The sequence below is a fragment of the Gavia stellata genome, chromosome 10, assembly GCF_030936135.1.
Source record: "Gavia stellata isolate bGavSte3 chromosome 10, bGavSte3.hap2, whole genome shotgun sequence".
Lineage (NCBI taxonomy): Eukaryota > Metazoa > Chordata > Aves > Gaviiformes > Gaviidae > Gavia > Gavia stellata.
In genome coordinates, this window is record NC_082603.1 from 20477603 (window position 1) to 20492121 (window position 14519).

Genomic DNA, 14519 nt, shown 5'->3' on the forward strand with positions numbered 1-14519 from the left:
GACTGGTCATGAATTTTTTTTGTTTTCCTCCCCCCCCCCCCCCCCCCAAGTGCGCTATGGGACTCAACTATCACAAAATACTCAAGGGAGGTTTATGGCTCCCACTGTGACTGGCTCTGATGGAGCAGCATCAATATAACGGAAATTTCAGAAAAATTGTCAGAACTTCTGGCAGACCTCAAGGTTAGAAAAGTGTTTAAAGCAACATATCCAGTCAGTAGTTTTATTTTAAGAGAAACAAGCAATATCAGAGGAGGAACATATTTATTACCCTAAACTTATGGTTAAGTGGAGTAAGAAAAACATAGTTCAGATCAAAGGAACTATTTTAAATTGGCATTAAAACTCACTGAAAGTTAAAACTATTTTCATGGGTGATCAGTAAAACGTTTGACATATTTACCCTGTGTGGGGAAAATATTTCCATTGCTTTTAAATTAGTGGGGTTACTCATGTAATGACTTGTAATGATCCTAATTTGAGAAAAGGACAGGATTTCCTGTGGCACAAAAATTTCTCAGCACAAAAAAGGGAAGCTAACAACGTCCAAATTCATGCCTGATGATCCTTCTTCCAGTAGGAGAACAGAGATGACTTGATAAAGTGATGACTACTGATAAAGGTACTTAAACATCAATTTATGTCAAAGTAGCACGAACATTATTTTCTCTTAATGACAAGAAAAAACCTAAGATGATCATTAAGATTACCAGAAAGCTGAGCCTTCAAACTTAAGTGGCTGTAGCTTAGAAATGAACATCAACTTTAACACTATATAGCACAACCAAAACACGAAATCATTGGTCTCATTTTTTTCATGTTATTAGAGTACATGTCTTAAATATCCCTCATGCTATCTCCATTATTCATATAAATATATGTTTTAAGTTTTCACATATTTTGCACTGAAATATAGTTATGCGGTATTCATAACTATACAATGACATTTACGTGCAGTCATCTTTGTCTCTGATCTACTTATGGAATAAAGAATGCTGTCTATGAAAAAAACGTGATCCAGTTGGAAATATTCAAATTGTGGAAGCATGAGAAAAATCTCTCATTTCTAGACTATCAATAAGCCACAAGCTCTCCTTCGACAAAACTTCTGCCTTATTCTATTTTACTTTTGCTCTCTTTTCTTGGAAAGCAGCATTGAACATATATTTGCAAAATAAAGCTACCTAATGGCACTCATTTATCTTAAAATCACTATCTTTTAAAAATTATTTCATGTTCTGTGGTGTGTTTTATTAGAATTACATTTTCTAATGTAAAAAAGTGGGTCAAATTGTGTCTGGTTCTCATTTTCAGAGGTCACCTGGGCTCCTACACCATAATACCATTCAGCAGGTGCTTTCAAACAGAATTTAGGCAACTTAAGTGCATATGTCAGTCACTTCTGAAAATAGGACTTAGAATTTGAAACACGATAGGAACCTTTGAAAATTGTATCTCCATCACAAAACATTAGTTCTTGCTACAGGAGAACACATTTCATTTCTACTTTTCAAGCGCAGAATCAAAATTTATGCCAACTGGATAGTAGTGGCCTTTGATATTACTGTGATGATGTAAATAAATAGGTTTATTAGATGACGACTTAGATGTTTTCCTCAAGTGCACATTTTTAGCCACTTTACATTGTAACAATGTGACTCTTGTTTGCTTTTCTAGTCTTTAAACTGCTCCTGGCATCTGTGACTTTGGGCACTAATGAAGGAATGAGCATACCAAAAGTCTCTATAGGTTCCCCAAGGTTTGCAGGAACATTCACCCACACAGATGAGATGATGAAGAGAGGAAAGAAAGAGAAGAAAAAAAAAAGTTTTATGCATTTCCACAACAAACACATAGAAAACACAAATACAGTCCACCCTTTACCCTCCCCACTCAAGAATGGACCCTGTAATAAACCAGCCCTTTCCCACACAGACAGAATGACTCATGCTAAATCACAGAATGTTTGAGCGAAGAAAAGAGGAAAAAACCAAAGGCAGCTAAATTCAGTATGAAAAAAAGATGATGCATCACAGAAATAAGCACAGCTTACAACACTTCAGGAGATCAAGTTGGCATCTTTAATAATTAATCTATTCCAAGACACACACATCCAAGGAACTGTTGCTTACAAAAGTGTATCTATCTTCATCGCAACATGCTGGATCACAATAAAACCTGTAATCGAGTGATCTTCCCACTACTTAGCACTCTGTTCCAAAAGACAGCATGTGTGAATTGCATGGCATGTGGTGGATAGCCCAGAAATGGCAAGCAGTCTCCAAAAAAACCATTCACAATCAAATTTCAGTCCCATTACCCAACAAAAGCAATAAAACACCTTGAAAAGTCTAAACTGCACAGCTGAAGTTGCTGTATGCAAACTGGAATGCATACGGTAATCCTGTACGGTCGCCATACAAGTATGATTTAATTTTGTAAGAAAGACTGTCAAAAAAAAGAACCCAGGAAAGAGAATTTGAGATACATGTTCCTGCAGGCACCGAAGAGCAAGGATCGCTTATATATGGCTGAGTGAAGTGAAGATGAGGATGCAAGGAGTGTATGCAAAGACCCTATTCAGACTGGTTTCACTGGTACAGCAGAAGCTGGAGCGGAGGAGGCTGAAACTAAAGGAAGAAAAGCTGTTGCTCAAGAAAGGAAGGTACTGGAAGGAGAGAGTAAATCAGGAGTAACAGCACTGGCACAATGAGGGCCACAGCAGTTATCAAAACAACTGGACGCATCAGTAAGGACACCAGCTGGAACTGGAGAGGATGCACAAGTAGTCCAGAGACTAGGTAAGCACAAACACACAGCACAAACCTAGCTCTTCGTGACCAGCAAGAGCAATCGTTGGCAGAGGAAGCAAGTTTTAGGCAATGCAAACACCAAAGCATGTAGTAGGAAATCTGGGGAGATTCAGAAAAAGGCAGTAAGAAATGGGGTAATGGCCGAGGAGTCACAACTGAAAGACTTCAAGCAGATTTATAACTTCTGCCTGCTTCAGATCAAACCCTGGTCAGAAGAAATGCCACAGGTGCACACACAGCTGGAAAAAAATATAAGCTATCCCCTTGCGTATCACAGGTGGCATGAGGCTGGGCCTGCGGAGAGCTCTACTCAGAACCAAGGCAACATGGCGACAGGCAGGAAAGCCTGCTGGAGGAGATTTCTAAGGGAAGCGGAACTCAAGATCCAGAGATTTCTAGGTAATAGTGGCATACAAGGAGGTATTAAAAAAACCCCACCCAAAACCCCCTCCAAACAAATGAAAAACCCCTACCACACACAGAACCAGAAAACCCCCTGGACCCACCCCCGAACAGCAGGAGATTTGACCTAACAGTATATTTACACAATGCACAATATTTGTTTGTTTTATCGATTAACTTTTGTACGAAAAGTTAGCAAGCTTATACAAAAATTATTAACAAATGGTGTATGAGCACTACAAAGAGTACTCTGGCCTAAAACACAGTTTAAGAGTGAGTGGATCAGAGGAAAGCTCCTGAAAAAAATTAAAAGGTTTAGGACCTCTCAATTGCAGGGGTGCAATGACAGCAGAGAGAAAGGGGTCACAGATGGAGCAGTCCTGAAGAGCTACCATGAATTACTTTGCCTTTCTCCCACCTCCCACATGCACTGTATTTGTTATTCTCAAGCGCAGCTCCCACAAGAGCCAGCAAGCCAGAAATTTTTGGGGGGTGAAAAAAAAATAAGACAGTATTTGGATAGGATTCATGGCAAGAATGCAAGAACTAAACTGATTAAGACTAAACATTGGGCACCACTACAAACCCCCATCTGTTGTGCTAAATGCCAATCTCTGCTTGGTATTTAAAATGCACTTTATCAAAATACAATTCAATTTCTGTTCCAAAACTGTAATATAATCACTTGAAATCTGGAATTAAATGGGCTATTTAATTAAATCTCCAAATTTCATGTAGTGGAAAAATAAATATGTATGAAGAGATTCTGATAAATGCATGTGTGTATTTAATTTCTATAAAAACAGTATTTATAGCCTTAAATGTTGTCGAGATGTATATAGATGCCTCAGTGAATCCCGTGGTTATGGTACCACATTTCAGAAGCAAGTGAGATGCGTACGATTCAAGTTCTAAGTCCCACCATTAACCTGTTGTCTTAAATATCTTTAAATTTCTGTTTTGATTAGCAGGAATAATATCACAAGGCTTACAGCAAGCTAATTCTACCCTGGCAAGTTTTTGAAAAGAAACACAACTAAGTGTTAATACACTCAAAGGAAGTAGCATGAGCACTAGTTAACATTTTAATAGCTGGGAAACTCTTCAAAACACAAACTAAAATGGTATCATTGAAACAGACGTGTCAACAAGAACAAAACACTTTGCTTCTCACAATATGAAAACAGTGGGGAAAAAAAGTCCGATGTGATATAAGCCTGGCAGAGGGCAAGTCAATCTTGTCTTAACATTGCGGTGAGACACACTTACTGGCTCTCTTATGAAAATCTGACCAGCGAGAATTTTGTCTTGTTTCTGCTCTAAGAGATGCAAAGTCACAAAGGCTGGATTAATAAACGCTGCTTCAATTTGATACCTCATTTATCCCATTTTTTACTTTGAGAGCAAGGTTTTGATCTTATATTGCTGTTTAAACATTAATTACGTTAAAACGTAAAAGCTAACTTACCCAGCTGCAATGGATAAGAAACTTCAGTTAAAAAAACCCCAAACATACAGAGCAGTTCTGAAAGAGCTCATTTGCTGGAATACAAACCCCAAAAGTTCTAAGTAAATGAAGGATCACAGAAGAGTTATTAACTGCATACAAGGTTGCTATTAAAATGGAAGCGCTATTAATTAATCTAACTGCACACTGTAAACACTTCTCTGGAATACTGGGAAGGACTGGTAAGAAATGGAGAAGCGAAGGGCATGGAAAAACCATGGAGAAAAAGGGAGAGGAACAGGATAAACAGTAAACTAAGAGCAATTACAGCTGCAGTGCCTGAAGACCAGAAGACAGCACTAGAATCTGATCTTTGGGGGAGCACATTCAGAATTAATTTACGATGTGCAGCAATTGTAAAATAGAAATTGTTCTTGTCCATTACAACTCAAAATCTGGAATGCAAGCAAAATCTTATTGTAATCCTGTCCGTGATTTTGAAGTCTTGAGTTAGACAGTATTTTGTCAGTCTTATAAAAGCAAATTTGCAACAGTTAAGAGCTCTATAAAGAACCCAACTTTTCTTCTGGTTTTTTTCCCCCTTAATTTTCAGTACTACAGGCTGTAATTTTAAGCTGTAAATTAAACAAACCTGAAGTCTTACTTAATTTTCCCCTCTTTACTTGGCTGTCTAGACAGCAGCAGCCTGCATAAGAGATGTGACAGATTTAGACAAACCAAAACAGGAGCTGGGTTTTCAGCTATCAGAGATAATACCTATCTTCTGTTGAATTTTGAGCAGTAGATATTCTACTGCACACAACTGCCACAGTCAGATTGACTTTCTTCTTCCTTCTTCTATTTTTATTAAGAGATAATAAAATCAATTTTATTTCCAAATCCAATTTTCAGTCTTTCCTCCTTATTCTTTTTCTTAAATCACAAAGTACTGGTCCAAACAGAGGCAGCAAACCCTGCTAATGCCAAAAGTACAACGTAACATAGACTACTCCAAGGAGACAGAACCAAACCCAACTAACATCAAGTCACTTAAAATGTGAATCCCTGAAATTTTGTTTAAAAAACCCAAATGTATAATGTAAATCAGTAAATTCATTCAGTCACAAATACAATCAAGTCTTGTACTAGCTCTGCTCATCAGTTGTACATGCATATACGTCCCGATTCAATCATTTTCCAACCAAAAAACCCATAGATGAGAAAAAACCTGCGTTCTTAATTTAAAAGAAAATCCAGACCCAATGCTCATCAAAACTTATAAACGAATACACTTCATTTAAAAAAGTAACTCCTCCCTCAAGACACAAACAAATAAATGCTACATTTCCCAGTTACACTGAAAGCCTCTCTTCCTCTCTACCAAGAAACCCAAAACAAACAACCAAAACCTATGAACCAAGCTGGGATTTATTATTCAAATCCTAAATTATTGATTATATACAAGACTTCCTCAACGCAGACAAACGGAATACCTTATCTAACATCCAAGCATGGGACATGACCTAAAGTCTCTCGCAGATTCCTGGTGGGTGAGAGCTGTTCCATTCCTTCGGGTCTTTTGGTCCTTCAGGGTGGCACCGCTCTTTCTTGCCCAAGCTTTCCTTTCAAATTAAAGCATTATTAAGAACCTTTTGCTGTTAGAGTTGGTTTTTTTTGCTCCGCTCCTCTAAAATGACCAGTTAGAACTGGCATCCAGGTAGTTCTGGAATATGTTAAAACTAAGCTTTGGCTTAAGGAAAGGAGTCTCTCTCATACCTTCTCCCTGCCCCTGAAGTGTTCATTGAAGAGAATTATTCTAGACTACCGGAGACAACACATTTGTAAATCTGCTTCCTCTCTTGCAACAATCCACATGCTTTCAGGCTTAAAAGTCCAAGAAATAGCAGTTTGGTTTGTTAGGTGGCAGTGAAGTGTTCAGTATGGGCTGGTATAAATACAAAAAACCCCAGTCCTGTCCTTCCAGAGTCACTCGTTCCTGCCTTTCTATCATGACCTTCCTTGAAAGACCAAAAGCATCCTTGTGGCTGACTGCCAAGCCAGGTCAGGGAATTAGGCCAGATTAGAAAGTAATGGACAGAAGGCAGGGGAGGACAAGGGACATGAATTTTCATACAAAGCAGCTCCCCGTTCTTTTCATCACATAAATGCTTCTCCTGGGGTGAGGGAGGGCACAAGTGGGGTGGAGAAGGGCAAATATGTGGGGCAAGATAGAACTGCTCGTTTTCTGAAGGAATACTGGTTTGTGCTAGTGTAACATGACCATGAAAGTACAGCATTGGACTACTGAAAAGGCTTCTGAGCAATAATTCTAAGTTATTAATCTTCAATTATTCTATTATATAAGTTAATTTTATTAACTTAAAATTTTAAATTAATACTTGCAAGTTTAATACAATTACTTTCAAATGCAGCACTTAACACTCCCTACATATAAAATTAGTTCATACACAAAAGGTTACGTGAAGAAGCGTTAGCACGTAAAATCCTCAATTATCATACACTGATGTGCTTTGTGAGCAATTAGGAATTAAGCTTCATGTGCAGTACCACCGTCTATAGTTGTAGCTCAACTTTATCCAGCAAGTAATCTGAAATGTTGCAACTACCACAGGACCTATAGCGTAAAAGACCGCCTTCCCATGTGAAATATAACAAGTATTACTTTACAAAGAAAATTGAAAACTGTGCAAAACCTGAAAATTCAAACATTTCTGTTTCTGCAGTGCATATATTTCCATGGTTACCATGTGGGGGGAACCACCCCCAAAACCCACAAAACAACCAACATTTTAAGAATGAGATCCAAGAACAAAATTTTTTAGGGCACTACTATAAAATATCTTCTAAAGGTATTACATTCTTGAGTAAAGGTTGTTAGTCAATTCTAGTAGTTAAATACAAATATACAAAATATTCAGATTTTCCTCTTACAGTCAAAACAACTTACAAAGCAAAACGTTTATGGTATCTGCTGCAGTTTTCCTCTAGGTTAAGCTATCCACCCCTCTGCACTGTAAGATACTGGCCAGCACCAACTTTCCTCTCCAGATTACTGCCCCACCTTCCCTCTTTGTAAAAGTTCAGTGACTGAAGAGGATAACATGTTACTGGGCAGCTACCACTGGGAGTATGTTCTAGGGTTACGTTATTAGAAACAGTAAGCAAAAATCTGCAGGTAGTTGATCTGATCTGCATATTGACTAATAAATTCCCTCCAAGCAGACAATGCCTCTCATAACGCTAGATACACTCATGCACAAATACCCTTTTCTTTAGAAGTAACTCAAGTTTTACCAAATTCAACTCTTCCTTATATTCAAAACTAAACAGCTGCAGGGGCTGTTCACTCTATGGATGCATTTTACAAGTTACTTGTGTTGCTCTTGTGTTGCTTTTTCTTTTTTCAAGTATTTCATGCAAGGCATCAAAATAATAGTGGATACGGCAATCTTTGTTTAACTGCACTCGTGTCTAAGTCCGCTTCCCACAAAACTACTTTGTCCCAGCCCTCGCATTAGCAAAACCACACAAATTCTCATATACGTGCACTAGGATCAGTGAGACACATCTTCACAGCTGTCAGGGTAAATCAGCAAAATAGCTCTTCATCTCTTCGCAAGATTTGAGATTCTGACACATCGCTATACTGACATATCTCCCACAGAACACACTTTCCATATTTACAGGAAAGGGTTGCCTGCAGTAACTAGTCAAGCAGGAGAAGTTCATTTATAACCTTAAAATAGCAGAGAGACTGACTTCCTGGATCAGGAAGTCTTATGTAAATAAACACATTTCACAATTCAACACATTGAGTGAACAAGTTTTTGTTTGTCTCAGGATTGGGGCAGGCAAAAAGTAGGTAAGAGTGTTTACTACCCATCCTGATAATGGGACTTCAGAGAGAAACTGGTTAAAGTCAGTGCTTATTTGGATGAAACACAGGCATAAAACTCGCGCAGAATTGAGTTGCAAATCCTGCAAAAAAATTTAAATGAAAAAACTAAACCATAAGAATTCTTAATGGACTGGAGTACCTGTCAGCAACTAGAATGAATAAAGGAAAACATCAAAAACATTATTGAAGTTACAAAACTGCCCATAAGAACCTCAACAATTAAAGCTGGGAAACTCCTGTTGCGAAATTTGGCCTGCAACAGCAGTACTGGCAGCAACTCTTAGAGGAACCAGCAACAAGAATTATATAAACAATTTGAGATGTAAACTAAAAACCGAGGAACAAAATATACATAAGAAATGTAACAACAGGGACTAGACTAAGTCACAGTTCAAGACATGCAAAATTACAACATACCAAATACCCTTTCCTTTGGAAGAAACCTCAGTTTTATTAAACTCACTTTTTGCTTATACCCCAAACCAAGCACCCTGAGGGACTGTTCACTGTATGGATGAATTTTAAGAACTACGTCAATGCAGCAACTCTTGTGTTGTCTTTTGTTTTTTCAAGTATTTTGTACAAGAATCAGAACAAAACATGAATCCAAGTCAACACCTAAGAGATTATCCTAGTCCGCTGTCAGAGGGTAATGGGTAACATTGGGGAATTTTTGAAAGGAAGAAACCATTAGTCCCATGAGACGCATATAGGAAGATGTATAGTTCTGGCACCTGGGCATTCCATGGCATCCCTCCATTTTCTATAGTCTATTCAGCAGTGGGAATAATTAGTTGCTACTTGTTGTCCCTTGCCCTTAAAAGATGTTCCCAATGCACATAACTAAGACAGTTACACTACCTCTCTTCACCCTCACTCCTGACACACTCCTCCAGTGCACACAAAGCTGGACAATAATTCAGCAGAGTCTATCAGCATTGCTCATACTCTTTCCTCATACCGCTCCATCTGTCTCCACACGCATTTGGTAACTACTATCTTAGGAGTGTAAATTTCTATATCAGCAATTACCTCTATTTGCAGTATTTGAAAGTACTAACCCCATCAGGTACTTGGTGCTACTTGGGAGTATTAAGCCTATTCCTAGTGAAACAGAAGATCGAGCAGAGTAGCACCTTTCAGAACTGGGAGCTGGGGCTATTAAAGTTACTTGGCCTTTCAGTTTTATCTGTTCAAGAATGTTCTTCTGTTCAAAACAAAAACCCTAAACCAAAGAAACAGAAAACCAGTTTTTCCCTCTTTCAAGTCTTTCCAGAAAAAAAAAAATTATATAACTGCAGCTCTCCTAAAAAAAAAAAAAGCCAATTGTACTTGCAATTTAAAAAAATATATCACTTTTTCATCAAGGTTTCACTTGCATCTTGGCAATCTTCCACAAGGAGAGCATCTGATTTTATACACTGACAGGGTGTAATGTAACACTGCTGTAGTGAAGACAGCCACAAAGGTGCACTGAAAAGCAGAAGTGGTTTAAATGGGGAAATGTTTACAGTGAAGACTTAATATAATCTTCACTTAATGGAGCAGGAGATAGTCACCCTTCCCTTGTCAAAATTAGACTTCTCATTTATAGATCTGTTTGCTTGGGAACTGACACTTTGTAAAAGTTGCAGCTATTTACTTCTGTTTTTAATGGAACTGTGAACCTGGATGTCAAGATGAATTAAATCTACACATGCAAATTGCAGAATAAAGCCCCAGGGAAAAGAGAAGAAAACAAAACAACCACCCCACCCAGAAAGAAAAACCCCAACCAAACAACAAAACAAAACACCTGTAACCTCTTCTTCACCTAGTTTGTAAGAAACTTATTCCCTTAAAATGATGCAATCATAACAGAATACCAAAAAAAACCCATCCCCCAAGCAGCAAAATTCAAAATTCATAGAGCTGGTTTCCACAAACCTTAATTCCTGTGGAAGCTACAGCCTAACTCTAAGAGAAAAAGGCAATGGAAAACCCAGCCTAGTAACCAGCGAAAAGCAGAGACTCTCTGACCCAACGAGAGACCTCTCCATCAGTAGACGAAGGCAGCTGCATGATGCTGAGGAAGCACAGCGAGGCTGCAGTTTCACCCTCACTTTCCAGAGAGACTGATCAGGGGCAGGCGGTGGTGGGGAGGGAGGTCGGGCTGCTGCCGCATCCCTGTGGCAGGAGCAGAGGCCGGCTGTGAGCCCGTGAGGCCGCACCAGCTCCCCACCGGAGCCTCCACTGGGGTCCCGCCTGGCACCATCCCCGCAGGAGTGCGGGGAGCACACAAGGGAGGCTGGGCCACCTCTTTCGGGGACAGCCCGCATTTAGGTTTACTTGAACAGCCATGATACTGTAACATAGATCTCCATAATGTATGCACAAAGTTCTGAAATCTTGTCCTATATCAGTACCAGTTTTGACATTGGTATATTGTCGTACTTTGTATACCGAGGAAACGACAGCCACACTTTTCGTTTCAGGGAAGATGACCTCAACACATTTGTATGAGATAAGTGTATATATAAGCTGGTATGAGATAAGGCAGTGGGATGACTCCTCCTACTCTTTATCTCATGCCATGTACAAAAGTGAAACCTTCGTAAAAATGGTCCTTTAAATTTGTAGGATAAAGCAAAACCACGCAGAGACATACACACACAAACCCCATATACATGATTAACTGTTTTTTCTTTTCAAGCAATCTCTAACCCTTTTAAGTAATTTTTACAAAGCTCCAGACTATCTGCTTGAAACAAAAAGGCATAATTTCAGAAACTAATATATTTGGGCTTTTTGCAAAAAATTTTCAAAGGATATCTGCTTCTAAGGAAATAAATGTACAGAGTTTATATATTTAGATACAACTTTCAATATATTCTAACTAAGAATAAAGTACTTCATAATTCCATTAAATTCAAAGTACCGTATAAGAAGCAGTTACAGTGGTTTTGGAAAGCAAATACCTGCCTGATAAGTTTACTGGATCTATTACAAGATCTCATATCAAATGAGACTCCCCTCCCCTACTTCCATGAATGACCTCAACTATTCTGCTATCCCATCATTTAGAAAGAATAAAAATCATAGAAGAATAAGCTGGTTCAGATGAAAAACAACAAAAGCCAGTTCAGAATTTTCAGATGATTATTACAATAATTTCAGAAGGTCTCTCTTTTGTATCAATTCAGATAAAACAATTTATTATGAGTGGCACAGAAAATTAAGTGAACTGACACACACATCATTCAATTACAAAATTTTCCAAATCAGATTCTGTGCCTTATTTAATGATTTGGAACAGTTATTTCTAAAAGAAAGCTTTAAAACAGAATTTCAAATACTAAATACCAGTTATGCAAAGCAAAATGTTTAATAAAAACTGCAGATATTTAAGACTAGCAATTTTTAATAGAAACTCACAATGAGTCCATTATAAAAACAAAGAGATCAGTAGTCAATGCAGCTATGCAGACAAGAAAGGGAAACCTGGTAGATTTTTCCTGATTACAAAGACGGAACAAAAAAATAGTGTCAAAGGCAATAGAAAAGACTTACCATTCATGCTGAAAAGCTAGTTTTCAGAAACATATTGCTCCTAATATTAATCCAACAGTTGATGAAATATGTTAATCTCTACAAAATCAGTGCTTCAATCTCTAAACACACTTATACACTAACTGGAAAGAGAGAGCACACAGAATCCAGAGAGCTGTTCTTCCTTACGAGCTCCTTGTGATGCAAAAAACTATGAAGCACAAAATACCAGTAGTAAACCAAAATCAATATTCAGGACACAGATATTTGGTTTTACTCATTAACTACTTCTGTTCTGACCAATGCTACCTATTCATGCTAAAGCAACTCAAAATGGCAGGGGGAAAAAAGCATGCAAACACCAGGAGGTTTTAAGATGTTCTCAATTATATCAAGCACTGGTTGTTTCCATGGCAACCTTAGACCAGAATTATCTGTTGACTTGTACCCAACTAGTAGTTATTCTAAAGCTTTAATCAATTCACACAATGTGCACTGGATGTTATTTCACATTTTGCATGTATTTTTCTCTACATATATATATAGTAATTATTAGGCTAAATGTCTGTAAGACATTCCGTATGATTTGAAAGTATATTGATATTATTTTGAATCAGTTAGAGACCAAATAATATTCCTTTGACTATTCACCACCCATCCACTTCCACTTGCAATGTAGAGACCATGAAGATGACAGAAAGATTCAATAGTGGTGACTCTCCTCACCATTTCAGCTATCCAAGTTGTTAATGTGTTCTCTTATAATGCATAGATTTGGACAATAATTGTTATCAGTTCAAGAATAAAAGATTCACACTGATCTTACTGTCTCTACGTTCAAAACCAAGTAGCCTCATTCTCCCTTCCCTTCCCATTTCAATCTTCCAAAGAGGAACAAGCAACTAAGAAAACAAAACGAAAATCAGAACATAGGTTCCATATGGCTGCAAGTGGTCAAGATGTCTGAACTACGAATGAAATACATCCTTCTGATGACTACCATCATATCCCTTTCATCCTTTGGCTGCACAGCACAACTGACCTGGTTCAGGCCGTACAATCACACGTGCGCTCAGTCAGCTTTTTAAAACAGATTCCAAGGCCCACCGTGCCCTGAGCCACCTCCGCCCTACTGGGTTCTGAGGATTTTACAAAACATATTCATTTGTTTCACGCATCAACTAAGAAGCCAAGGCACATTAGAAAAATTGTTTTACATACCAAAACAATGAAGCAAAGACGTTAAATTTCAAAATCAACCACTGAAAAACCCCTAAGGCCATAGACCACATGGTAAATTCCTCACACCCACGACACTAGACAACTGGCAACACAATCAAGAAGTCCACCCAACAAGCAGCAGCTCCCTCCCCGTCAGCAAACCCCTAGCTTCGGCAGTAACAGCTTGTAAAAGGACATACTTAGAAACAGACCTTTTACAGTATTTCATTACAGCAGAAGGTATAAATATATTAACTTTCTTTTCGAACGGATTCTACCTCAAACCTAAACCAACAAAAATACTGAGAAGTCACTTTCCAAACTTTTTTCAGAAATTAAAGAGTGCTTTTGCCTTGAACTTCAAGAGTAATTTACGTTAACTGCCTGTTATGTAGCTTCACCAAAACCTTACACCAACATTTCATAAGTTGCAGCGATATGGGCAGAACAGTTGAGAACGTTCAAATATCCTTACAAGACAAGCACCAGTATGTTTCTAAAACACTGCTTATTCATTAAACTTTCTGTGAAATTAATCTACAACCTGAATTCAGTGATCTTACGCAATTCTATGACATTGAACTCTCGGGTTAAAAAAACACAAAACCCCCCCCCAAAATCGCAAAACTGTTTCTCTTTCATTTTTCACAAAGAATTTTCACAGATGATGTATTTTTCTAATGATATAACTAGGAGTCAGTAGTAGACAGAAATGGTCCCTCCACTGTACTCCCTATCTTCTCTATCACTCCTTCAGCTACAGTGGTAGTGAAATGAGAATCTTGAAATGTAGACTATGTGTACCTACAGTATTTTTTTAATTGTTTTTTTAAAATAATCTACAAATTGAAAGTAAAGGTTCAGGATAAAGATTCAGAATTTCACCCTGAAACCAAAGCTACATCATCAACCACTATTCAGCTACCAGCTCAGTAACTCTGGCTTAGAAAAATTGCATGCAACTACTCGGCTTAATTATGACTTAAAACAGCATTCGCCGAACAGCCATTTTCACCATGTTTATCAAGAGACACGACAGTCCATTTCCTCATCAAGCATGTCATACAAGGAAGTCTGCCTTAAAGTGGGGGGGGGGGGGGGGTGGAAGGTAGTAGAGACTTGTACACAAACAGGTCACAATTTGTAAGTGTCAGTAGGTCAATAACATTTTTTTCTTCACATTATATAA

General features: G+C 38.1%; 1 protein-coding gene across 4 annotated transcripts in view; it reads right to left on the reverse strand.

The window, feature by feature from the left end:
- The window catches only part of PRKACB (protein kinase cAMP-activated catalytic subunit beta), a 73337-nt gene that overhangs the window by 20355 nt on the left and 38463 nt on the right, over positions 1–14519 (reverse strand). Inside the window, exon 1 of one of the 4 annotated variants that reach the window (XM_009821964.2) lies at positions 3798–3807. The exons of 2 other annotated variants lie outside the window; for them this stretch is intronic. In XM_009821964.2, the coding sequence (XP_009820266.1) occupies positions 3798–3807 (10 nt within the window). Of the gene's footprint in view, positions 1–1121; positions 1164–3797; positions 3808–14519 lie in introns of those variants that run through there. One more of the 4 variants, XM_009821962.2, reaches the window with a different exon arrangement.